At 36.7% G+C, this 27,170-nt stretch overlaps 1 protein-coding gene across 5 annotated transcripts in view; it reads left to right on the top strand.

Annotated features, from left to right (window-relative positions):
* ZDHHC15 (zinc finger DHHC-type palmitoyltransferase 15) overlaps positions 1–27,170 on the top strand; it is a 158,742-nt gene that overhangs the window by 88,183 nt on the left and 43,389 nt on the right. For all 5 annotated transcript variants that reach the window (XM_054544748.2, XM_054544747.2, XM_054544744.2 and 2 more), the window contains 6 exons: positions 462–531; positions 1,998–2,030; positions 2,780–2,900; positions 7,183–7,315; positions 9,819–9,945; positions 14,609–14,712. In XM_054544748.2, the coding sequence (XP_054400723.1) occupies positions 462–531; positions 1,998–2,030; positions 2,780–2,900; positions 7,183–7,315; positions 9,819–9,945; positions 14,609–14,712 (588 nt within the window). The remainder of the gene's footprint in view (positions 1–461; positions 532–1,997; positions 2,031–2,779; positions 2,901–7,182; positions 7,316–9,818; positions 9,946–14,608; positions 14,713–27,170) is intronic.

Below are 27,170 nucleotides of genomic sequence, written 5' to 3'. Positions count from 1 at the left end.
GAATGTCTCTTCTGTTCCCCAAATTATTATTCTAGAAACCACTCTCTTTACCATGTTTTAGGAGTGTTATCCACCACATACAATCCAACCTCTGGAGACAGGAGATAAACTGTGAATCCTTATTTTCAGATCAGAAAGTTGGGGATAAATAGAGGCTAAATGATTTTTCAAGATCCCTCAAGCATTTGATAGTATAGTTTGTTTTATAATGAAAGATCTTATGACAGATATCCAGATAAGAAACTTTTCCCGTTCCTTTCAGCCCCCAAAAGTGCTTTCAAAATTGGATACAACAAGGAAAAGAATATATACCCCAATTCTCTTATGTAGTCTGCCTTTTGCTTGGTAACTTGAGATGAGTTTGACTATCAGTGCATAACAAGTCATCCAGATAAGCTAGTAAGATATAAGGTCTTATATTGAGCCCTAACAAGTGCTAACCACCTTATTTTTTTTTATAGCTGTACGATTCTGTGACCGGTGTCATCTGATCAAGCCAGATCGCTGCCACCACTGCTCTGTCTGTGCTATGTAAGTGACGGCCATATTTCCCCTGGGCTGGGCTTGGCCACTGAAGGTTTCCTAGACAACAAAATGACTGATCCCAACATGTAACCATACCTAGATAAGAGCATTTCCTTTCAATTATAATGAGCATATGCCAAAACCCCTCACACGGATGATGATGATCCAAGCTACTCTAAAGATAAGTAAGAGAAGTAAGACCACATTTTAAAAATTAACATTGTATTTGTGGACAGTTTTAGACTTACAGATTTATTGTGAAGATAGTTCTTATATGTCTCACACCCAGTTTCCCTTGTTGTTAACATCTTATATTTGTATGATACATTTGTTACAATTAATGAACTAATATTGATACATTATTTTTAACTGAGGTCTATATTTAGATTTCCTCAGTCTTTCCATAATGTCCTTTATCTGTTCCAGGATCCCATCCAGGATACCACATTACATTTAATAGTAATGTCTCATCTCCTTAGCTTCTCTTAGCTGTGGCAGTTTCCCAGAGTTGTTTTTGATAACCTTGACAGTATTTAGGATTAATGGTCAAGTAGGTCATAGAGTGTCCCTTGATTGAGACTTGTTTGATGCTTTCCTCATCATTGTTAGACTGGGGTAATATGATTTGGGGAGGAAGACAATAGAGTAAGGTGCCATTCTCATTACATCATATTAAGGGTACCTATAAACATGACTTATCACTGAAAGGTTAATTTTGATCATCTGGCTGAGGTAGTATGTCAGGTTTCACCACTGTAAAATTGTTCTTCCTTTCTATGCTTTACTCTTTGAAAGGAAGTCACTATGCACAGCCAATACTAAAGGAATGGGAAGTTATGCCCTCCATCCTTGAAGGTGGAGTATCTACACAAATTATTTCAAGTTATTTTGCTTGGGACATTTATCTCTTCTCTTCATTTATTTATTTATTAAATCGTTTATTTATATCAGTATGAAAGCATAAATATTCATTTTACATTTTGCATTATAACCCAATACTACTTTTTTGTTGCCCATATTGTTCCAGCTTTGTAAACCCTATTTTTATATTGATACATGTAATGCCTTTTCTCTTACTTATTCCACCCACATTTTTCTTACCCTTGATTCAGATAGAGGCTATAGCCATATATTTTCTTCTGTATTTTTTATTAAACTAAGTATTGAATAAAATGATAGGAGACATCTTGGACCTTTTCTCTGTATTAATAATCTGGAGTTTCCAATCCCTTTGAAAGTTTGGATTTATAAGCATGTAACTTGCTGCTGGCATGATCCCATAAAGTGTTGTTGTGATTACCTCATCCTAGAAATAACTGAGGGCCACAGTTTTGGAGTCACTATAGTGGAAATCTGAGAATGGGTGTTATTAGAACCATGTAAAAATACTGGTGAAACCTTGAGTTTAATTATGAGATGTTGCTTAATTTCCATAGCCTCACTTATCACACTGTATTTTGTCCCCTTCGTAGGTGTGTGTTAAAAATGGATCATCACTGCCCTTGGTATGTCTGTTTGATTCATTTCTCTCCTCTAAAAGGGTCAAAGTTGCTCAATTATATACACTTTTCTAAGCATAGTTGTCACATGCCTGTTTCTGCCACCATAATTCACTGGGTTTTATATTTCTGTAGGGGACAGGGGAGGGGTAACCTTTTAAATAAAGAAAAAATATAACACCAAAGGTATGGTAGTGAATTCCTGGAGTTACAAAGGTAATGGTCTCGTATTCATTAACTTTAGCAATTGAGCATAGTAATGAAATACAGCACAAACATTTCTCCTTTTAACATTACACAATTCAGTTCTGTTTCTAGTTGGCTTGATGTTTGAAATATTCTAGAATGTTAAATTCAGCAATTTTCCAAATTTTGTATATCAGACCCTGCGGGCCAGTCTGAAATCACCTAACTACAAAAAGAACATGCCACAACTGTACCAAATGTAGCTGCTAAAACTGTAATACATTTTTAGCAACCAGGATCCAGGTTTGCTTGGATGTGTCACGAACCAGTCCAGAGCTGTTAGGCAGGTCAGGTGTTTCTGTGCCTGCAAATGAAAAAATAAACAAGTGAGACATGAACTTGTTTTTTCCAGTCTGTTCTTATTAAGGGACTTCTATCTCTATTGGGTTTTTACACGACACATAATGAAGCAGCAGAACTAGCATGATTCCATTGCTTAGTTCACATATGTATCAGTGTGCTCTCAATCAAGAGGTTCTGATTTCAAATTAGTTTTTCTTTTTTTTTAGGGTTAATAACTGCATTGGATTTTCCAACTACAAATTCTTCCTTCAATTCTTAGCTTACTCTGTTCTCTACTGCCTGTACATTGCTACAACAGTCTTCAGCTATTTCATCAAATACTGGAGAGTAAGTTAAAAATACCCTGAAGGGTCCCCCTAGAACAAATGCACACCCACTCCAACTTGTGACATTGTTCACCCTCTATCTTTTTACATTTTTAAATAGCTAATACTGTTGAAGTAACTGGAAGAGAAGGCACTAAAAACAGGTTTTCCATATTGAATACTCTGAGATTTAGGAAGCTGTTATTTAAAGATTCTAGTTAAACAAGTTTCTGTCATACACGAGAATCTTGCTAAGGCCTTCGGGTACCTAATGTCTTGACTCCTACTGATTCTTTACAATGTATTTCTCCAATTGAGTTTTAAAGTTCCACTTCTTACCAGTTATAGATTTGAAAAATGTTGAAACTAATTTTAAATTCCTAGTTTCCTAAGAAAAAGGCTAACAAATCACTCCCCTGTTGTTAGAAAATACTTCCTAATTCCCTATTCAAAGGCGAGTTGCAGAATTCCTACTGAACAGAAAGATATACTGACTTATCTCACATAATGGGGAGGGGTTTTATTGTTCTGTTTTTTAACTTTGTTTGACAAACACTGGGTTAGCAATTAGGAGAACTGGGATCTAATACTGGATCTCTTACCTGCTTCACTGGCTCATTGCCAAGATCAAATGAAACAGATGTTGAAAGTGCTTTACCTTTCAAAATGTGAGTCTAATAATTATAATGAAATCTCAAAAAAAGTTCTTTCATCTACTTGAAGATATCAATCATATCCAACTACTTCCAAAAAAGAAAAACAAACTTAAAGCAGATTTTTTTATTTGCATATGTGTACAAGGTCTGGCAAAAGTATAGTGAAATATGTTCTTTTTAAATGTCATACTAGTGGACTCCAAGAGATATCCCTTCCCCACAACTCCAGTACAATTACTAAGGCATCCATGATGAAGGCTGTCCAAACTGAGCCTGAATATCAAAAGACAGATGTGGACAGAGCTACTAATTATTTAGGGGTTGCACAAAAGCCTATATAACATGAATATCTCACCTCAAATGGAGACATAAAGCCGTAGAGAAAGAACATGAATTCAGTGACCAGAATATAGACTATAATAAACTGAAGAAAAAAGGAGAAGGGTAAGGCAATAGGAATCTAAATAGCCAAGAATATTTAAATTATTAATCAGTGCATTGATCCTGAGTAATATAGAAAAGATAGTGTAGAAAATTATAGTGATGTGTGTTTTCCATTTCCCTTTCAACTTGCTTAATCAGTTCAGATATTTAATCACTTTAAGAATAAGGAATTATATAATAGATGCCATAATCATTAACTCAGGGATACAAACAAAACTTTATGCAGAAGTAAAACTTTTTCATAAATTTTTCTACAAATATAAAATGCTTCATCATCTCTTCCTTTGTCCCTTTCCACAGCACAGGATTATTATAAAGTTGCAATAGTTTTAAAATGTATTATAAAATCCACATACTGAGCTACTACCCTGAATGTGAAGAAAATCTACTATGTCCAATCAGCAGGGAAAGTGTCGGCCTTGGTCTTCACTACAGACCTTTCTTGGTGCTTAACACAGTAGGCTACTGTTTAGGCCACTTTTTACCCTTGTAACAAAATAAACAATATTGCATTTCACACATTTGCCTTTAGCCCACCTAGTCAGCCAATAATCAAATATCACAATGCCAGCCAGGTGCTATATGCTTTTTTCATTCTTGAAAGATAATATTTGGATATGAATTAATCATCAGAAATGTGCCAGTATTCACAAGTAATACCAAGAATGAACATAACCTTGTTCTCTTTCTACTCCCTCATTTTTTTTCTCCACAGTAGGCTAGCTCATGCCTCACAGATGAGAGGCAAGGAAATCTGTCCTGGCTTGTCCTAAAAATGAAAAGGGCATTGACAGTTCAGAGAAATGCTTCCTGGCAGTCTCTTTAGCCAGATAACACTTTAGTGTAGTTTAGGAATGGCTTTCTCTGTTTAAATTGAATATCCCCTTAAAATAAAAAGTAAACACTGCTATATATTTTGAAAGCTGTGTATCAAGGAGACAAGCTGTGCTCCTATCATTAGCAACCTTCATTTGTATGATACTTTAGTTTTTGAAGCACTTTCATACCCCTTATCTCATCTGATCCTTACCACAACCCTGTGAAGTAGGCAAAGCATGAATTATTAGTCTTATTCAAAGATGATAAAAACTGAGGCTCATAGTATTTAAGTGACTTGTCTATGATCACCCAGCTTGTAAATTTCCAAAGTTAGGACTTTCACCTAAGTCTGACCCTAAGCCCCATGAACTTACACACTATACCATGTCCTACTGCCCATTATGGCTCTGCTGTGGAGAGCTCTAGCTCCATGGGAATAAAGAATTCAGAAGACCAACAGATTATTTCTCTCTTCTCTGTATTAAACAATAGCTACTTTGATAAGAGATTGAGCTTTTCCTTATGCAAAAAATAGTAATACATTCCTCACATATTGGGCCATGGATCTCCTCACAGAGCTATGAATTATTTTAGAATCAGGATAATAGCATTATTCTGCCAGTATTCATCTGATCTCTCTCTGATGGCTATTACTTTGAGTGATTTAGCTTGGTTATCTCCTGAGAAGGTATTTTTGAACATAGGGCTATCACCCTCTTCTAACAAAAAAAAAGTTTAAGAAGAACTCTATCAAGGGACAACACAGTAGATATGCTTTGGCAGACAGAAAAATGTTCTTTAAGAGTAATTGGGTGGGGTGAGGGAATAGACTTCAGCTCAGCCAAACTGTGGACTGACTTTATATCAGTCCCTTTTGTCCAGCCATTTTCTACTATCCATTTATATGTGAAACAATAAGAAGTAAAATAAATGTGAGCTTTAAAATATTTTTAAAACATTCTTTAAAAAATAAAGATTGTGAAAGCAAAAACACAGTCAAGGCAAAACCGACTGCAAAGCAATGTATGGAATCTTTTCTATAAGTTCAAAATAAAACAAAAACCAATCTAATTCAATTTGGGTGCTTAGGCCGAGAATTTGTAGAGGGATCATTTCAAAAAGGAGAGTTTCAGATAAATATTCTTGAAGGTTGAAGTTCTTGACGTAGCTCTTTGCTGGGCTGCTCTGCCCCTGTGCAATTTTCACCTGGACCCCCACTCAGCTGACAGCATCTGACTGGCTGAAGATAAGGGGAAGCATCCTTATCTTCATCCTTCAGTATATAACCTGGAAGATTCCCAATATTTCCATACATAAAAATGAATAAAAATATTAGAGAAGAAAAAAGTCTGTACTATCTGAACTTGCCAAGTGTTGCCAAGCCTTAACTTTCTCCTTCCAAATTGGAGTAGAACTAGATCATTCAGAAGTTAAGGTCCACTTAAGAATCACATTTAACTTTATTACTAGAGAGCAATTGGAAATATTTCAAAGTGATTCATCACACTGAAACAATAATCATCACAGGGAAGGAGGAAATAAATAATAGTCATTCCCCCAACTATTCACTCCAAAATTGAAAATGTTTTCTAAGATTCTCTTCAGAAGATAAATGTTACATGCTGCGCATGTTACAGAACTTTATAACATTCATTCTGGTCTAGGCTGCATGTCGGAAAAAAAGGCTGGTGCCACATGGAAAATAAGATGTCCTAGATAACTATAAAAATCTTTAGCCACCTACTTTTACAGTTGCCTGTAAAAATTCTGCTTGATTTTTACTGTCTAAACAGCTGTTTCACAGGATGTAATATATCAGCACATTCTAACTCAGCTATAAAAAACAACCACACAAAATCTACAACAACTTTAAAATCAGGTTATGACTTATGGGTAGGACATTTTAAAATTCTACCTATATGTTTTAACTTCTTACATACATCACTGTGATATTTTCAACACACACATGCCCAAGGAAACATGATATATAAAGAATTCCAGAATAACTTACCCTGAGACAAGAGGATAAGGCATATGACTTCAAGATCTCAAACTAAATTGACTACAAACTGTAAGCGGTTGCATACCAATTATGGCCCGAGAATACCCTTTTCACATTACCCTTTTATAACTGGTACTTAAGATACTCCATTTTACACTGAACTGCACTTAAGCAAGGATCCATTTTAGGCTTTGTAGGCTGAGAGCACACTCAAAGGTATCATCATTAACCGAAAGAACCATATTATAAAAATTTTACAGAATCTATTTTTTAAATTACAGCTAGATACTTTATACATGTGAAAACTACTAACCTATATATTTAGAAAAACTAGCCATCCTTTTCCACTTTAATCTTTTGCTTGTTTATTATTTCTTTTCTAGGGGGAATTACCCAGTGTTCGCTCTAAGTTCCATGTCCTTTTTCTTCTCTTTGTGGCCTGCATGTTTTTTGTCAGCCTTGTGATTCTCTTTGGTTACCATTGTTGGCTTGTCAGCAGAAACAAAACCACCTTAGGTAAGACTGAATATTAAGATTAGGAAAAAACATATTAATGTGTATCAGAGGGACCTGTGGATTGTTCCCAATTAAAACTTCCAGTGAAGCATTTTAGCTGCAGTGACATCCCTCTACTCCCAGACTGAGACAGATGAAAATACATTTTACCAAAATAGAAAGGCATAGTGAATGAAGCTTATAGGCTAATTATGAGAATTTTTTTTTAGGGTTTTTTTTTTCTTTTATTATTATTATTATACTTTAGGTTTTATGGTACATGTGCGAATATTTTTAATGAAACCCCACACAGAAACAAAAATGGCCATTGTTCTTTATAGTGCATACTGGGTAATAGCTCCCAAGGTTAATAGCTCAGAAGATTTCTAAAAGGTGTTCACATGAGGAAATGAAAGAAAGAATCAGTACAGAAGGGGATGTCAGAAGGGAGAAGTGAAGGTTGATAAAGATAGTAGAATCTAATTTATTATGCACATCTAAAAACAGAGCCCTGAGAAAAAATCCAAACCAACCACAACAAGAATCCAAAGTCTTGAGAAACAAAAAAAAAATTAGTAAATATCTGCAATCATCAAGGGGCTGTTTAGGTACTATGGGAATGAGAGAAATACATTGAACAAATGATTCTCTAGAAAATGAGTAAAGTAAATGAACATATTTTCTGTCGGTTAGTCTATAGGCTATTATGTGGAAAACTATATTTCTGATGGATTCCAGTACATTTTATTTCATCTATGGTGAAGTAAGTATTTACATTGTGTACAAATCAGTACATGAGGAGTGAGGACAAAGTGTCCAAGTGTTGAATGTTGAATGTTTAGCTAGGATAGATTTGAGAAAAGTTTAGTGCAAAAGCTACTACACATTGGGAATTTGTTTGCTAATAATGCTAACAGCTAAGAAAGTATTTGCATCTATTGGCCGTGCATGATGGCTCACTCCTGTATTCCCAGCACTTTGGAAGGCCAAGGCAGGAGAATCACTTGAGCTGAGGAGTTTGAGACCAGCCTGGGCAACATAACAAAACCCCATCTCTACAAATAAAAATAAAAATAATTAGCTGGGTGACTATTCACAATAGCAAAGCCATGGAATCAACCTAAAGGTCCATCAATGGCAAACTAGATAAAGAAAATGTGGTACATATACACCATGGAATGCTATGCAGCCATAACAAAGAACGAGATCCTGTCCTTTGCAGCAACACAAATGAAGCTTGAAACCATTATCCTAAGTGAACTAACTCAGGAACAGAAAATCAAATACTTCATGTTCTCACTTATAAGTGGGAGCTAAAGACTGAGTACACATAAACACAAAGAATGGAACAACAGACACTGGGGCCTACTTGAGGAAGGAGTATGGGAGGAGGGAGAGGTTCAGAAAAAGAAATTCACTCGGGTACTATGCTTAGTACCTGGGTGACAAACACCAAACCCTCAAGTCACAAATTTACCTATATAACAAATGTGCACATTTACCCTGAAGCTAAAATAATAGTTAAAATATTTTTTAAATAATAGTCATTAGCTGGGTGTGGTGGCATGTGCCTGTGGCTGCAGCTCCTCAGTAAGCTGAGACAGGAAGATTGATTGACCCTGGCCAGGAGTTTAAGGCTGCGGTAAGCTGAGATTGTGCCACTGTACTCCAGCCTGGGTGACAGAATAAGACCCTGTATCTATTTTTTAAAAAATAAAGTATTTGCACCCATTTTCTTAACCAAATATATATGTAGCCCCTAGTTGCTAGGGTGGTAGATTAGCACATTTGGCTTAGAGACCAGCTACGAAGTGGAAAACCACTAAAAGCTTCGTGATAACAGAGTCTGAAAACAAAGAACAAATGAGAAAAAGTCAGACGCAGCTAGAGTCCAACAGTGAAATCATTTACTTAATGGGATAAATGTGTGTCTAAAAATAATGTGCACTAACACAGTCCCATTCCTTACAGTCTTTGAAGTGATTATGGCTCACCAATTGACATTTTATCTGAAGTAAAACTCAGTTTCTTACACTGCAGGCTTCAGCATGAACACTTTCATTTTTGAAATGTTTCAAAACCAAATCAATGTCATTACCATCTCTTTATGTGTCATTACTTTCTTCCCAGCTCTAAAGATGGTGGTCATTCGGCTGTTGTTGCCGCTTAGATTCAAATAAAGTGCTGTTAAATCTGTTCCTATATTCTAAATTCAGCAGTACAAAATACATACTACCCCCGTGGCTGCTTAATTATTTCTACCACCATGTGTTTCCCCTATCTTTTAAAAAAAGAGTTCTAATCCTTTATATGCAGTAACAAGTTTAGTTTGTGTGAAGTGATTAAACTGGTTTTTACTAAGTAATTTAGCAATACCTAAAAATGAGAGGTCTGTGCTACCACAGCAAAAAGATATCATAGAACCAAGTCACATACATGGAGAAATGTAAAATCATGACTATGCTGAAATTTGTTTCTTTACTGCTTTCTTCCTCTTTTCTTCAACTCTCCTGCCCTGCCTTAGAGGCCTTCTGCACTCCAGTGTTTACAAGTGGCCCAGAGAAAAATGGGTTCAACCTTGGCTTCATCAAGAATATCCAGCAGGTGTTTGGAGATAAGAAGAAGTTCTGGTTAATACCTATTGGTTCCAGGTGAGTAAATATTACCACTGGAAGAAGTTAGTACTGGACCATGCCTTAAACCAGCAAATTCAATTTTGATTGTAGTATGCAGCAGGTATCAGTCCAGTGTGAAACTCTATTCCCCAAGTTCTTCATTTCTAGGTTAATAAAGGCAACTAAAGAGGTGAGGGTCTCATAAAATAGATATTCTCACGCTTTCTTTGTGGCAGTGTGCAGTGGCACTACCAATCTTTTATAACTGAATTTGGTAATATCTATCAAAAAACATAAGAATCTACATGCCCAACATCCCAGTAATTCCATTTCTGGGAATTGAATCTACCCTAAAGACAGAGACAAACTATGCACAAAAATGTTCATCACAGCATTATTTATAGCCAATAATTAGGAAACAACCTAAATATCCAACAATATGGGAATGGATAAATAAATGTGTGTGTGTATATATATATACATCCAGTATATATATATATATACTGGATGGAATATTATACAATCAAAAGTAATGGTTTTAAAGACTATGTCACAAAAAGGGAAAGTGCTTACTATATTTTAAGTCAAAAATGAAAAATCCAGTACACTGTGATTAAAAACATAAGTATATATAGAAGAAAAACAGCAGAAGAGAAATATACCAAAAAATGTTAAAAATGGTACTATATTTTAAGTGAAAAATGAAAAATTCAATACACTGTGATTAAAAACATAAATATATATAGAAGAAAACAGCAGAAGAGAAATATACCAAAACATGTTAAAAATGGTAATGGCAATAGTCTTAGAAATTATTTATCTTTTCTCCATTTTATATATTTTGTGGTTAATACTAATATTATTTTATGAATAAAAAATATGAAAAGCAAGAACAAAGATTAATTTGAGGTTGTAGGTAATTCTTTTTTTATTATACTTTAAGTTCTGGGGTACATGTGCAGAACATGCAGGTTTGTTACATAGGTATGCACGTGCCATGGTGGTTTGCTGCATATCAACGCATCATCTACATTAGGCATTTCTCCTAATGCTATCCCTCCCCTAGCTCCCCACCCCAGGACAGTCCCTGGTGTGTGATGTTCCGCTCCCAATGTCCATGTGTTCTCATTGATCAACTCCCACTTATGAGTGAGAACATGCGGTGTTTGGTTTTCTGTTCTTGTGTTAGTTTGCTGGGAATGATGGTTTCCAGCTTCATCCATGTCCCTGTAAAGGACATGGACTCATTTTTTTGATGGTTGCATAGTATTCCATGGTGTATATATGACACATTTTCTTTATCCAGTCTATCATTGATGGGCATTTGGGTTGGTTCCAAGTCTTTGCTATTGTGAACAGTGCTGTAATAAACAAACATATGCATGTGTCTTTATAGTAGAATGATTTATAATGCTTTGGGTATATACCCAGTAATGGGATGGCTGGGTCAAATGGTATTTCTAGTTCTAGATCCCTGAGGAATTGCCACACAGTCTTCCACAGTGGTTGAACTAATTTACACTCCCACCAACAGTATAAAAGCATTCCCATTTCTCCACATCCTCAACAGCATCTGTTGTTTCCTGACTTTAATGATTGCCATTCTAACTGGCATGAGATGGTGTCTCATTGTGGTTTTGATTTGCATTTCTCTAATGACCAGTGATAATGAGCTTTTTTAAATATGTTTGTTGGCCACATAAATGTCTTATTTTGAAAAGTGTCTGTTCATATCCTTTGCCCACTTTTTGATGGGGTTGTTTGGTTTTTTCTTTTTTTTTATTATACTTTAAGCTTTAGGGTACATGTGCACAACGTGCAGGTTAGTTACATATGTATACATGTGCCATGTTGGTGTGCTGCACCCATTAACTCGTCATTTAACATTAGGTATATCTCCTAATGCTATCCCTCCCCCCTCCCCCTACCCCACAACAGGCCCCAGTGTGTGATGTTCCCCTTCCTGTGTCCATGTGTTTTCATTGTTCAATTCCCACCTATAAGTGAGAACATGCGGTGTTTGGTTTTTTGTCCTTGTGATAGTTTGCCGAGAATGATAGTTTCCAGCTTCATCCATGTCTCTACAAAGGACATGAACTCATCATTTTTTATGGCTGCATAGTATTCCATGGTGTATATGTGTCACATTTTCTTAATCCAGTCTATCATTGTTGGACATTTGGGTTGGTTCCAAGTCTTTGCTATTGTGAATAGTGCTGCAATAAACATACGTGTGCATGTGTCTTTATAGCAGCATGTTTTATAATCCTTTGAGTATATACCCAGTAATGGGATGGCTGGGTCAAATGGTATTTCTAGTTGGAGGTCCCTGAGGAATCGCCACACTGACTTCCACAATGGTTGAACTCGTTTACAGTCCCACCAACAGTATAAAAGTGTTCCTATTTCTCCACATCCTCTCCAGTACCTGTTGTTTCCTGACTTTTTAATGATCACCATTCTAACTGGTGTGAGATGGTACTCATTGTGGTTTTGATTTGCATTTCTCTGATGGCCAGTGATGATGAGCATTTTTTCTTGTGTCTTTTGGCTGTATAAATGTCTTCTTTTGAGAAGTGTCTGTTCATATCCTTTGCCCACTTTTTGATGGGGTTGTTTGTTTTTTTCTTGTAAATTTGTTTGAGTTCATTGTAGATTCTGGATATTAGCCCTTTGTCAGATGAGTAGGTTGCAAAAATTTTCTCCCACTCTGTAGGTTGTCTGTTCACTCTGATGGTAGTTTCTTTTCATGGGGTTGTTTGTTTTTTTCTTGTAAATATGTTTAAGTTATTTGTAGTTTCTGGATATTAGCCTTTTGTCAGATGGATAGATTGCAAACATTTTCTCCATTCTATAGGTTGCCTCTTCACTCTAATGATAGTTTCTTTTGCTGTGCAGAAACTCTTTAGTATAATCAAATCCCATTTGCCAATTTTGGCTTTTGTTGCCATTGCTTTTGCTGTTTTGTTTATGAAGTCTTTGCCCATGTCTATGTCCTGAATGGTATTGCCTAGGTTTTCTTCTAAGGTTTTTATGGTTTTATGTCTTACATTTAAATCTTTAATCCATCTTGAGTTAATTTTTGTATAACATGTAAGGAAGGGATCCAGTTTCAGCTTTCTGCATATGGCTAGCCAGTTTTCCCAACACCATTTGTTAAATAGGGAATCCTTTCCCCATTGCTTGTTTTTGTCAGGTTTGTCAAAGGTCAGATGGTTGTAGATTTATGATGTTATTTCTGAGGCCTCTGTTCTGTTCCATTGGTCTATACAACTGTCTTCATATCAGTACCATGCTATTTTTGTTACTGTAGCATTGTAGTGTAGTTTAATTTGAGGTTGTAGGTCATTCTTAGAACTGCAACATTTATGCAGGGAAAGTAGTGGATAAGAAATAAACAGTCAAGCTTGTGTTCTCTGAATGACTTTGTGAACCAGATTGAACCACCATCAACTAAACTAGTTCTAGAGCAGAGCTTGCTTGTAGTCTTCTTGCAGCCACTTTTCAGTCCCCTCCTTAGACAGGGATACACTCATGTTCACTTAGTTGAGGAAACTTTGTTGGGGGTAGGGTGGTAATTATGGAAAAATTTCTTCTTGATTGATTGCCTTGATACTTCCTGTATTGCAGTTAGTATTTTAAAGACTCATGTATTTCAGAGATGTGGTGTATCCAACTAACCTGTCTATAAATCACAAGGCAAAACTATGTCAGTGGGTAATATTGATTAATAACTGTTACCAGATATTACCTATACCCTATTCACATACTCACATACACAAATATCCACACATCATCACCACATCAAAGGGAGGTGAAAAATCAGTCCTCTCTGGAATAAAGAACAAAACCAAAAATCAAAGCCCATTCATTTATAATCAGTACACTTACATTCTCTTTAGAGTGCTATCAATAAAATCTGTCAACTTTCAATTTACCACATACATGAACAGGAGAAAAGGCATAGGTAACATCAAAAGTCATTCAGACTCAAATGTGGAATGCATTCAGATACCTAAACTGAAATGTTCAAACTGTAACCTCTTCTAGCCAGGGCCGGCTCAGTTCCCTCCAATGCATCCCATCTGTTAGTGGCCAGAAATTAACCAGGGAGTTGACCCCAGCTTACCACAGGTAGCCACAAAGCAAGACCCCGCATGTGGATAATTGCCCCGAAAATCTGCAGTCTAGAAATGGCTCACTCTGGCTCTTTCCCCTAGTTCCTAATAACCTTTCTGCCATGCAAACCAAATAAATAACAGTGCATTCGGGCATTGTCTTTCACCAGTTCACACCAGCTTATCTCCACTGTATTCAATGTTTCAGAGACTGGTCATCTTTCTTGAAAACTTAGAATCAAAGCAGTAAGATAATTGGATATAAATTGGTATCATCATCATTAAGTGATATGTATGAAGCTTGCTGTGTGTGCATATTGCCATACTGGGCATTTTGGGAAGCAAACTATAGAGTTGCTTACAAACAAGAAGTTAACACTGATGCAGACACACAAATAAGATACGGAAATCGAGAGCAATATAGCAACTAAATAATGCTATTGTAAGAGCCCATTCCACCATGGCTTTAGACAATAAGACTAAATATACCTAAGAACCCCCCTCTTGTTTTTAAGAGGATTATAACCTTCAGAAAAGTCTATGTCAGCTGAAATAGCTCACTGCCTTTCTTTTCCCACCAGCCCTGGTGATGGACACTCCTTCCCTATGAGGTCTATGAATGAGTCACAGAACCCACTGCTAGCAAATGAAGAACCCTGGGAAGACAATGAGGATGACAACCAAGGTAAGTAGGGTCAAAGACTATGAAGTCCACATTAATACAACCAATGTAGTGTGGTGAGTAAATAGTGTCCAGAAAGATTTTATAAGCATGTCAACCTCATAAGTGTCCTCTGGATGGTGGAGAGCAAGTATGGCCAGATTTGTTTAGTAACAATGGGTAGTTTAGATAAGATTAGATTGCAGCTTGGGAGGCTCCTTACCAGCTTTGTGATTCCGTGATTTATATCACCAGTCAGATATACATCTGGATATATATGGATTTCTAAACAATCCTGCTGGGTAGTCACTTGTAGTGCTTTGCTTGAATGTGGAGTTCAATTTAATCAATGGGCAACATTTCACCTTTCTCCATCCTCTTTCATTCACATTGGTTAAATTTTCTTTAAAATCCTATACTCACTCTCTTTTTAGAATGGTTTAAATACACTAAAAACTAAAGGATACTAACAGGGCAAGCCTACACATGCATGTAGTCTACTTTTCTAAAAGGAAGAGGGTCAAGGGAAAATAAGCTTCAACTTTCTCCTACCAGGTCACTGGGTCATCCTAAGGCATTTTGTAAAGAGCTAAAAGTTGAGTTCTCATATAATGTATCCCCATTGCCAGCCCTATTCCTTGTCTCCACCTGTTGCTGTGCCTACTTTTGTGTCTCCAACATTTACTTTTGTTGCTAATACCAGCCATTAGAAAGTAGTTTTGGCTACTGTTCCCAATAATGCAGTAGCTGGCAGCAATTTTGAGTAGGAACTTGTAGTAGCTGGGGTGAAGGAGGCTAAATGAAGACATGGAAAAGCATTGAAGTGGGAGCAGCAGTAGAGAGCAAGCCTTTCTAATTTTTTTACCCAGTTGGATTATCCAGGCCCTGATTACCAGGAAATCTAGTTTTAGAGAAAAGCATGTTACTAAGCCCAAGGAATATAAAACAGCCACAAATCCATAGATAAAAAAGAAAACAGTTATTGCCCATCCCAAGGAACTTACAAGGCCAACTCCCTTACTTCCTCCTGCTGACTATTGGAAAATTGACTATATTTTGACCTATCTTCCTTCAGTCTTCAGTCTTTCTGAACTGACTTTTACTTACAGCAGTCACAAGTTGTAACAACTCTTATTTTGGTATTAAGCCCAAACTCTAATAGAAGCCAAATACTTATCAGGTCTTTGCCTCATTTGAAATAATTCACAATGGAAAAAGCTATTCATATCTGAGTTTTGTGTTGGCAAGTGGAATACTTTAAATGTAGATATAGCATCACATCATAAAGAGGTCATTTTTTGAAGCAGTCTCCAATTCCAGACCTTTTCAAAAATATTCAGTCATTAAAAATTAGTATGTTATTTCATAGTTTACAAACTGCTTTCCTATACTTTTTCTTCATATCCTTTGACCCTCACAACTTTCAGGTTAGATAGGCAGTGTTATTAATAGCATCCCTATTTTATAATTAAGAAACTAAAATTGAGAGATGTTAATCTCACATGTCAAGGTATCTTGATTCCAAATCCTAGTTTTTTTCCACTACAATGCTAGGTGTCTCCTTTGGACAAGTACATATAAGACACAGTGCTGAGATTGCATGCCATTTAGTTATCTGAAGCATTCAACTGCTTCTTACATAATCATAAAATCATAAACCGTAAGGTGCCTTTAGCTTTAGCAAGACCACTATGCCATCTTAGATAGCTGAGGGTTTTTTTTTTAAGTTCATTGAAGGAGACTCCACAATCCTCCTTTGTAACCCATTCTAGTATCTAATGCAAGTTCTCATGCTGTGTTATTTGTTAGGTTGATTCTATGTTAACTTCAGTTGCTCCCATTTTCTGTGCATAACTGTCATAGACAAACAACTCTTACATTTTTAACAACTTAGATTCCTAGGAAAGGTGCTGGAAGTTGAAATTACATATGTGTATTTAACTTAATTTCTTTTAGGAATCAAGTGGAATTTTTATTCCTAGCCCAAAATATAACATTTCATTTAGTATAAATGTACTTGTATGGCCGGGCACTGTAGCTCACGCTTGTAATCCCAGTACTTTGGGAGGCCGAGGCGGGCAGATCACCTGAGGTGAGAAGTTTGAGACCAGCCCGGCCAACATGGCAAAACCCCATCTCTACTAAAAAAGTACAAAAAAAAATAGCCAGGTATGATGACACACACCTGTAATCCCAGCTACTCAGGAGGCTGGCACAGGAGAATCACTTGAACCCAAGAGACGGAGGTTGCAGTGAGCTGAGATTGTGCCACTGCACTCTACTCTGGGCGACAGAGTGAGACTCCGTCTCAAAAAAAAATGTACTTGTACATTGCATAATATAAAACAAACATTTGGCCGGGTGCGGTGGCTCACACCTGTAATCTCAGCACTTTGGGAGGCCGAGGCAGGCAGATCACGAGGTCAGGAGATCAAGACCATCCTGGCTAACACGATGAAACCCCTTCTCTACTGAAAATACAAAAAAAAAAAAAAATAGCCGGGCATGGTGGCGGGCACCTGTAGTCCCAGCTACTCGGGAGGCTGAGGCAGGAGAATGGCGTGAACCCGGGAGGCAGAGCTTGCAGTGAGCCAACATCGCGCCACTGCACTCCAGCCTGTGCAACAGAGCAAGACTGTGTCTCAAAGAAAAAAAAAGATAAAATATGCTAACAATAACCTGTTAGGTACAAATATAATATCACAGGAACTACATAAAGCCTTTGTGTTCTTTGAAATCACAGCCTTGTATTAGCACAGCAAATTATAAGGTAAAGAAACACCTTTATGAAATCAAGGGATTTAAATAGGCTTCTCTGATGTCATTTTTGAAAATAAAAGGTTTAATTAATGCACAAATATATAGAAAATGCATAAATACCCAGTGTATAGATCCATGTAGTCTTCTGAGGAGATTTAACAGGCATCTTTTTAAAGACTTTTGAGTCTTGGGGCTATATTTTAGCTTTTTGACGAAATGATCCAGAGATGTCTGTTATATTACCACTTTTGCTCATTATAAATTTTCCTGTAGCTTACAAAATGAAAATTAAAGATTACAGTATAATTCTTTCTGCTCTATTCAAATTGGAATCCATTTCCTTCAAATTGGATGGGTGGCATTTATGGCTCTACCTGTCATAACTATCATGAATAATAAGTTGGGTATGATTGTCAGGGTGATTCTTAAACGAAAACTGCTGTGGGTCAGAGCTTGCCTGTATGTGAAGCCCATAAAGAGCTTCTACACAGCAAAAGAAACTACCATCAGAGTGAACAGGCAACCTACAAAATGGGAGAAAATTTTCGCAACCTACTCATCTGACAAAGAACTAATATCCAGAATCTACAATGAACTCAAACAAATTTACAAGAAAGAAACAAACAACCCCATCAAAAAGTGGGCAAAGAATATGAACAGACACTTCTCAAAAGAAGACATTTATACAGCCAAAAAACACATGAAAAAATGCTCACCATCACTGGCCATTAGAGAAATGCAAATCAAAACCACAATGAGATACCATCTCACACCAGCTAGAATGGCAATCATTAAAAAATCAGGAAACAACAGGTGCTGGAGAGGATGTGGAGAAATAGGAACACTTTGACACTGTTGGTGGGACTGTAAACGAGTTCAACCATTGTGGAAGTCAGTGTGGCGATTCCTCAGGGACCTCCAACTAGAAATACTATTTGACCCAGCCATCCCATTACTGGGTATATACCCAAAGGATCAGAAATCATGCTGCTATAAAGACACATGCACACATATGTTTACTGCAGCACTATTCACAATAGCAAAGACTTGGAACCAACCCAAATGTCCAACAATGATAGACTGGATTAAGAAAATGTGACACATATACACCATGGAATACTATGCAGCCATAAAAAATGATGAGTTCATGTCCTTTGTAGGGACATGGATGAAGCTGGAAACCATCATTCTCAGCAAACTATCGCAAGGACAAAAACCTAAACACTGCATGTTCTCACTCATAGGTGGGAATTGAACAATGAGAACACATGGACACAGGAAGGGGAACATCACACACCGGGGCTTGTTGTGGGGTAGGGGGAGGGGGGAGGGATAGCATTAGGAGATATACCTAATGTTAAATGAGGAGTTAATGGGTGCAGCGCACCAACATGGCACATGTATACATATGTAACTAACCTGCACGTTGTGTACATGTACCCTAAAACTTAAAGTATAATAATAAAATTAAATTAAATTAAAAAAAAAAAAGAACTTCTTCAGCTTTCTCGGGGTCAGGGTCTGGGAGTAATCCTAGTTCCTTAATATTTCTTGTACAGCTGATTTCTCAGTTTTTTACATCTTTATGGCTCTGGTGCGTTTTTGAATGTTCTGTGTTTTTTTGTTGTTTGTTTTGTTTTGTTTGTTTGTTTTTTATTCTTGAGACAGAGTCTTGCTCTGTCATCCAGGCTGGAGTGCAGTGGCGCAATCTCGGCTCACTGCAACCTCCACCTGCTGGGCTCAAGTGATTCTCCTGCCTCAGCCTCCCAAGTAGCTGAGACTACAGGCATGCGCCACCATGCCTGGCTAATTTTTGTATTTTTAGTAGAGTTGGGGTTTCGCCATGCTGGCCGGCTGGTCTTGAACTCGTATGTTTCTTTATTGTTTGAGTAGTAACAAAGGCTCTGCCATTTTCCAAGTGTCACTCGTTTCAAATTAGTTGCCGAACTCTTTGATTGTGGTCATTTATTTGAGATGCAGTATCCCTGGAAATCTGCAGGAGATAGCCACAGTTAATATTCTCTATGAAATAGAGTTAACAGAGACATTGACAAAGACTCCAGCAGCAGAGCAATGTTTTTTTCTATTTGCAAAGGAATAACTTTAGTTTTTAAATATGTATGCTTATTTATTTCTTTCATTGTAAAAATTTAAGATGTACAACATGATATTTTGAAATACAAATACATAGTGAAATGATTACAAGTAAGCAATTTAACAAACACATCATCTCACATAGTTACCTTTTTTTGTGGGATAAGAGTACTTATAATCTATGCGCTTAGAAAATTTCCAGTATACAATACAATATTATTAACTATAGTCCCCATGCTGTACTTTAAATCTCTAGATTTGTTCATCCTAAATAACTACTTACTTTGTACACTTTGGCCTACATTTCCCCCAACCCTGCCTGCCTCTGGTAACCACTGTTGTATTCTCTGGCTCTCTCTTTGTCTTAGAATCCACATATAAGAGAGATCATGCAGTATTTTTCTTTCTGTGTCTGGCTTATACCACTTAACATTATCCTCCAGGCTCATCCATGTTGTTGTAAATGGAAGAATGGCCTTCTTTTTTAAAACTGAATAATAGCCAGGAGTGGTGGCTCACGCCTGTAATCCCAGCACTTTGGGAGGCCAAGGTAGGTGGATCACAAGGTCAGGAGATCGAGACCATCCTGGCTAACACAGTGAAACCCCATCTCTACTAAAAATACAAAAAATTAGCCAGGCATGGCGGTGGGCGCCTGTAGTCTCAGCTACTCGGGAGGCTGAGTCAGGCAGGAGAATGGTGTGAACCCCAGAGGCGGAGCTTGCAGTGAGCCGAGATCACGCCACTGCACTCCAGTCTAGGCGACAGAGCCAGACTCCGTCTCAAACAAAAAAAAATGTACAATAGATTATTGTTAACTATGGGCAACCTACTGATCTATCAAACACAAGGTCTTATTTCTCCTATTGAATTGTATACTTACACCCATTAATCAACTTCTCTTTATTCTCCTCTCCTCCCTAATCTTCCTGGCCTCTGGTAACAACCAATCTACTCTCTATCTTTGTGAGATCCACTTTTGTAGCTCCTACATATGAGTAAGAATATGCAATATTTGTCTTTGTGTGTTTGGCTTATTTCCGTAACGTAATGACCTCCAGTTCCATCCATGTTGCTGCAAATGACATGATTTTAATGTTTTTATTGATGAATAAATTCCATCGTGTACATATACCACATTTTCTTTATTCATTAGTCCACTGAGGAACATTTAAGTTGGTTCTAATATTTTGACTCTTATAAATAGTGCTACAGTAAACATCATAGGAGTACAAATATCTCTTTGATACACTGATTTCCTTTCTTTTGGATGTATACCCAGTAGTGGAATTGATGGATCCTATGGTAGTTCTATTTTTAGTTTCTATTGGAACCTCTGAACTATTTTCCATGGTGACTGTACTAATTTACATTTCCACCAACAGTGTGCAAATGTTCCCCTTTCATGTGCTTGGTAGCATCCATTATTCACTGTCTTATTTTAACAAGGATTACATGGTATCTCACGATGGTTTGATTTTCATTTCCCTGAAGATTGGTGATGTTAAGCATTTTTCATATACCTGTTGGCCATTTGTATGTCTTCTTGTGAGAAATATCTATTCATATATTTTGCCCATTCTAGAATCAGATTACTTGGCTTTTTCTTTTTTTCTTTTTTTTTTTTTTTTTTTTGCTATTAAGTTGTTTGAGCTCCTTATATATTCTGGTGTTATAAATCCTTTGTCAGATGGATGGTTTGCAAATATTTTCTCCCATTCTATGGGTTGTCTCTTCACTTTGTTGGTTGTTTTCTTTGCTATGCAGAAGCTTTTTACCTTTACGTAATCCCAATTGTCTATTTTTGCTTTGGTTGCCTGTGCTTTCAACGTCTTGTCCTGGAGCATTTCCCCCAAATTTTCTTCTAGTCGATTCATAATTTCAGGCTTTAGATTTAAGTCTTCAATCCATTTTGATTTGACTTTTGTATACAGAGAGAGATATGGGTCTAGTTTCATTCTTCTGTATATGGTTGTCCAGTTTTCGCAGCACCGTTAGCTGAAGAGACTGTTCTTTCTGCATTGTATGTTCTTGGCACCTTTGTCAAAAATGAGTTGGCTGTAAATGTGTAGACTTAGACCTGGTTTGTTTATTCTCTTCATTGGTCTATGTGTGTTTTTATCCCAATACCATGCACCATGCTGATTTACTTAACATTGCTTTGTAGTGTTTTTGGTTTTTTTTTTTTTTTTTTTTCTTTTAGAGATGGAGTCTCATTCTGTTGCCCAGGCTGCAGTACAGTTGCTCAATCTCAGCTCACTGCGAGCTCCACCTCCCAGGTTCATGCCATTCTCCTGCCTCAGCCTCCCAAGTAACTGGGACTACAGGTGCCTGCCACCACGCCCGGCTAATTTTTGTATTTTTAGTAGAGACAGGGTTTCACCATGTTAGCCAAGATGGTATCAATCTCCTGATCTCGTGATCTGCCCGCCTCAGCCTCCCAAAGTGCTGGGATTACAGGCATGAGCCACCACTTTGTAGTTTTTTTTTTTTTTTTTGGCAGGGACTTCCTTGGTTGCCTGGGCTGGAGTGCAGTGGCACAATCTCAGCTCACTGAAATCTCCACCTCACAGGTTCAAGCAATTCTCCTGCCTCAGGCTCCTGAGTAGCTAGGATTACAGACGTACACAACGCCTGTCTAATTTTTGTTTTTTAGTAGAGACAGGGTCTTGCCATGTTGGCCAGGCTGGTCTCAAACTCCCAGCCTCAACTGATCTGCCCACCTCAGCCTCCTAAAATGCTGGGATTACAGGCATGAGCCACAGTGCCTGACCACTTTGTAGTATATTTTGAAATTAGGTGGTGTAGTGCCTCCAGTTTTGTTCTTTTTGTTCAGGATTGCTTTGGCTATTTGGGGTCTTTTTTTGTTCCACACACATTTTAGAATTATTTTTTCCATTTCTGTGAAGAATGCCATTGGTATTTTGATAGGGATTGCATTGAATCTGTAGATTGCTTTGGGTAGAATGGACATTTTAACAATATTGATTCTTCCAGTCCATGCACATGAAATATTTTTCCATTTTTCCTTTATATCCTCTTTAACTTTTTTCATCAATGTTTTATAGTTATCCTTCTATAGATCTTTCACTACTTAAATTAATTCCTAGGTATTTTATATACTTTGTAGCTATTTGAAATGGAATTGCTTCCTTGATTTCTTTCTTAAGACTGTTTACTGTTGGTGTGCATAAATTCTACTGATTTTCGTAGGTTGATTTTGTATCTTGCAACTTTACTAAATTCATTTATTAGTTCTAGCAGTTTTTTGGTGGAGTTCTTAGGGTTTCCTAAATATAATATCAGGTCATCTGCAACCAAGGATAACTTGGCTTCTTCCTTTCCAATTTGGATCCCCTTTATTTATTTCTCTTATCTGATTGCTTTGGCCGGGATTTCTAGTATTATGTTGCATAAAATTGGTGAAAGTGGACCTCCTTATCTTGTTCCGGATCTTAGAGGATCGGCTTTCAATTTTTCCCATTCAGTATTATGTTAGCTGTGGGTTTGTCATATATGGCCTGTATTAATTTGAGGTATGTTCCTTTTATACCCAGTTTGTTAAGGGTTTTTATCATATAGGGAATTTGTATTCTATCAAATGCTTCTTTAGCAGCTATTGAAATAATCATGTGCTTTTTTTCTTGGTTCTGTCAATGTGATGCATCAAATTTATTGATTTGTGTATGTTGAACCATCCTTGCATCCCTGGGATGAATCTCATTTGACTGTGGTGACTAATGTTTTAAATTTGTGATTGAGTTCAGTTTGCTAGTATTTTGTTGAGAATCTTAACATTTTGTGTTCTTTGGTGATATTGGCCTGAATTTTCTTTTTTCACTGTGTCCTTGTCTGGTTTGGGTAACAGGGTAATGTTGGCTTTGTAGAGTTTAGTAGTATTCCCAACTCTTCAATTTTTGTGAAAGGTTAAGTAAAATTGTTATTAGTTCTTCCTTAAACATTTGGTAGAATTCAGCAGTGATGCCATCAGGTCCCAGATTTTTTTTTTTTGATGGGAGACTTTTTTTTTATACCATCAATCTCATTACTCATTGGTTTATTCAGCATTCTGTTTCTTCATGGTTCAACCTTGGTAGGTTGTATGTGTCAAGGAATTTAGCCATTTCTTCAAGGTTTTCCTATTTGTTGGTGTATAGATTTTCATTATAATCTCTAATGATTCTTTGTATTTCTGTGGCATCAGTTGTAATATCCCATTTTCACTTCTGATTCTATTTATTTGGGTCTTCTCTCTTTTTTCCTTGGTTAATCTTGCTAATATTTTGTCAATTTTATCTTCAAAAATCCAACTTTTTGTTTCATTGGTCTTCTGTATTGCTTTGGAAAATATTGATTTTATTTGTTTCTGATCTGATATTTATTATTTCTTTCCTTCTATTAATTTGGTGTTTGGTTCATTCTTGCTTTTCTAGTTCCTTAAGGTGCATGGTTAGGTTCTTTTTTCAAGTCTTTCTACTTTTTTGATGTAGGCATTTATATAAACTTCCCTTTTAGTACTGCTTTGCTGTATTCTATAGATTTTAGTATGTTGTACTACCATTTCCATTTGTTTCAAGAAATTTTTAAATTTCTTTTTTTTTTTTTTTTTTTTTTTTTTTTTTTCTACAAAATGGGAGAAAATTTTCGCAACCTACTCATCTGACAAAGGGCTAATATCCAGAATCTACAATGAACTCCAACAAATTTACAAGAAAAAAACAAACAACCCCATCAAAAAGTGGGCAAAGGACATGAACAGACACTTCTCAAAAGAAGACATTTATGCAGCCAAAAGACACATGAAAAAATGCTCACCATCACTGGCCATCAGAGAAATGCAAATCAAAACCACAATGAGATACCATCTCACACCAGTTAGAATGGCAATCATTAAAAAGTCAGGAAACAACAGGTGCTGGAGAGGGTGTGGAGAAATAGGAACACTTTTACACTGTTGGTGGGACTGTAAACTAGTTCAACCCTTGTGGAAGTCAGTGTGGCGATTCCTCAGGGATCTAGAACTAGAAATTCCATTCGACCCAGCCATCCCATTACTGGGTATATACCCAAAGGACTATAAATCATGCTGCTATAAAGACACATGCACACGTATGTTTATTGCGGCATTATTCACAATAGCAAAGACTTGGAACCAACCCAAATGTCCAACAATGATAGACTGGATTAAGAAAATGTGGCACATCTACACCATGGAATACTATGCAGCCATAAGAAATGATGAGTTCATGTCCTTTGTAGGGACATGGATGAAATTGGAAATCATCATTCTCAGTAAACTATCGCAAGAACAAAAAACCAAACACCGCATATTCTCACTCATAGGTGGGAATTGAACAATGAGAACACATGGACACAGGAAGGGGAACATCACACTTCAGGGACTGTTGTGGGTTGGGGGGAGGGGGGAGGGATAACATTGGGAGATATACCTAATGCTAGATGACGAGTTGGTGGGTGCAGTGCACCAGCATGGCACATGTATACATATGTAACTAACTGCACATTGGGCACATGTACCATAAAACCTAAAGTATAATAATAATAATAATAATAATTACAATAAAAGAAAAAAAAAAGAAATTTTTAAATTTCTTTCTTAATTTTCTTCATTGACTCATTGGCCCAGGAGCATGTTTTTTAATTTCTATGTGTTTGTGCAGGTTCCAGGGTTCATCTTATTTATTTCTAGTTTTATCCATTCTGGTCAGAAAAAATACTTTTTAAAAATCAGGACAGAAAATGAAGCTCAAGAAAATGTAATTGATATGATTTCTACTTTTTAGAATTTGGTGATGCTAGTTTTGTGGCCTAAGATCTGGCCTATTCTAGAGAATGTTCTATGTGCTGAAGAAAAGAATGTATATTCTGTAGCAATTGCGTGAAATATTCCATAAATGTCACTTGGGCCTATTAGGTCTACTGTGTAGTTTAATTCTGATATCTTTGTTGATTTTCTGTCTGGAGGATACTCCCTTTACTGAAAATGGGGTGTTAAACTGCCCTACTGTTATTTCATTGCAGTCTATCTCTTCCTTTTAGATTTATTGATGTTTGTTTATATACTTCAGTACTCCTGTGTTGACTGCATTGATATTTACAATTGTTATATCATCTTGTTGAATTGACCCTTTATCATTATATAGTGACCTTCTGTGTCTCTTTCTATATCTTTTATTTGTAATTCATTTTATCAGATATAAGTAAGTTACTCCTGATCTTTTTCAGTTTCCAGTTGCATGGAATATCATTTTCCATTTATGTACTTATGTGTGTCTTTATAGGTGAAATAGGTTTCTTGTAGGCAACATAGTTAGATCTTGTTTCTTATTTTCTATTTTTTATTTTAGGTTTGGTGGTACACGTGAAGGTTTCTTATATAGGTAAACTCATGTCACGGGGGTTTGTTGTACGTATTATTACATCACCCAGGTATTAGGCTTAGTACCTAATAGTTATCTTTTCTGCTCCTCTTCCTCCTCTCACCCCCTGCCCTCAAGTAGACACCAGTGTCTGTTTTTTCCTTCTTTTTGTTCATAAATTCTCATCATTTAGCTCCCACTTATAAGTGAGAACATGCAGTATTTGGTTTTCTGTTCCTCAGTTAGTTTGCTAAGGATGATAGCCTCCAGCTCAATCCATATTCCCACAAAAGACATGATCTCATTCTTTTCTATGACTTAATAATATTCCATGGTGTATGGGTGCCACATTTTCTTTATCCAGTCTGTCATTGATGGGCATTTAGGTTGATTCCACATCTTTGCTATTGTGAACAGTGCTGCAGTGAACATTTGTGTGCATGTGTCTTTATGGCAGAATGCTTTATATTCCTCTGGGTATATACCCAGTAACAGGATTGCTGTGTCAAATGGTAGTTCTGCTTTTAGATCTTTGAGGAATTGCTATAGCGCTTTCCACAATGGTCGAACTAATTTACACTCCCACCAGCAGTGTATAAGAGTTCCCTTTTCTCTGTAACCTCACCAGCATCTGTTATTTTTTGACTTTATTATAATACCCATTCTGACTGCTGTAAGATGGTATCTCATTGTGGTTTTGATTTGCATTTCTCTAATGATCAGTGATATTGAGCTTTTTTTATATGTTTGTTTGCTGCATGTATGTCTTCTTTTGAGAAGTGTCTGCTCATGTCCTTTGCCTACTTTTTAATGGGGTTGTTTGTTTCTCTCTTGTAAATTTACTTAAGTTCCTTATACATGATGGATATTAGACCTTTGTCAGATGCACAGCTTGCAAATATTTTCCTCCATTTTGTAGGTTGTCTGTTTACTCTGTTGATATTCTCCTTTGCTGGGCAGAAGCTCTTAGGTTTAATTAGATACTATTTGTCAATTTTTGCTATTGTTGTGATTGCTTTCAGTGTCCTTGTCATGAACTCTTTATCCATTCCTGTGTCCAGGATAATACTGCTTAGGTTGTCTTCCTGGGTTTTTATAGTTTTGGGTTTTATACTTAAGTCTTTAATCCATCTTGAATTGATTTTTGTATATGGTGTAAGGAAGGGGTCCAGCTTTAACCATCTGAATATGGTGAACCAGTTATCCCAGCACCATTTATTGAATAGGGAGTCTTTTCCCCATTGTTTA

The sequence above is a fragment of the Pongo abelii genome, chromosome X (assembly GCF_028885655.2).
Source record: "Pongo abelii isolate AG06213 chromosome X, NHGRI_mPonAbe1-v2.0_pri, whole genome shotgun sequence".
Lineage (NCBI taxonomy): Eukaryota > Metazoa > Chordata > Mammalia > Primates > Hominidae > Pongo > Pongo abelii.
Note: the sequence above shows the minus strand (reverse complement) of the source record. Positions and strands in the feature narration are given on the sequence as shown.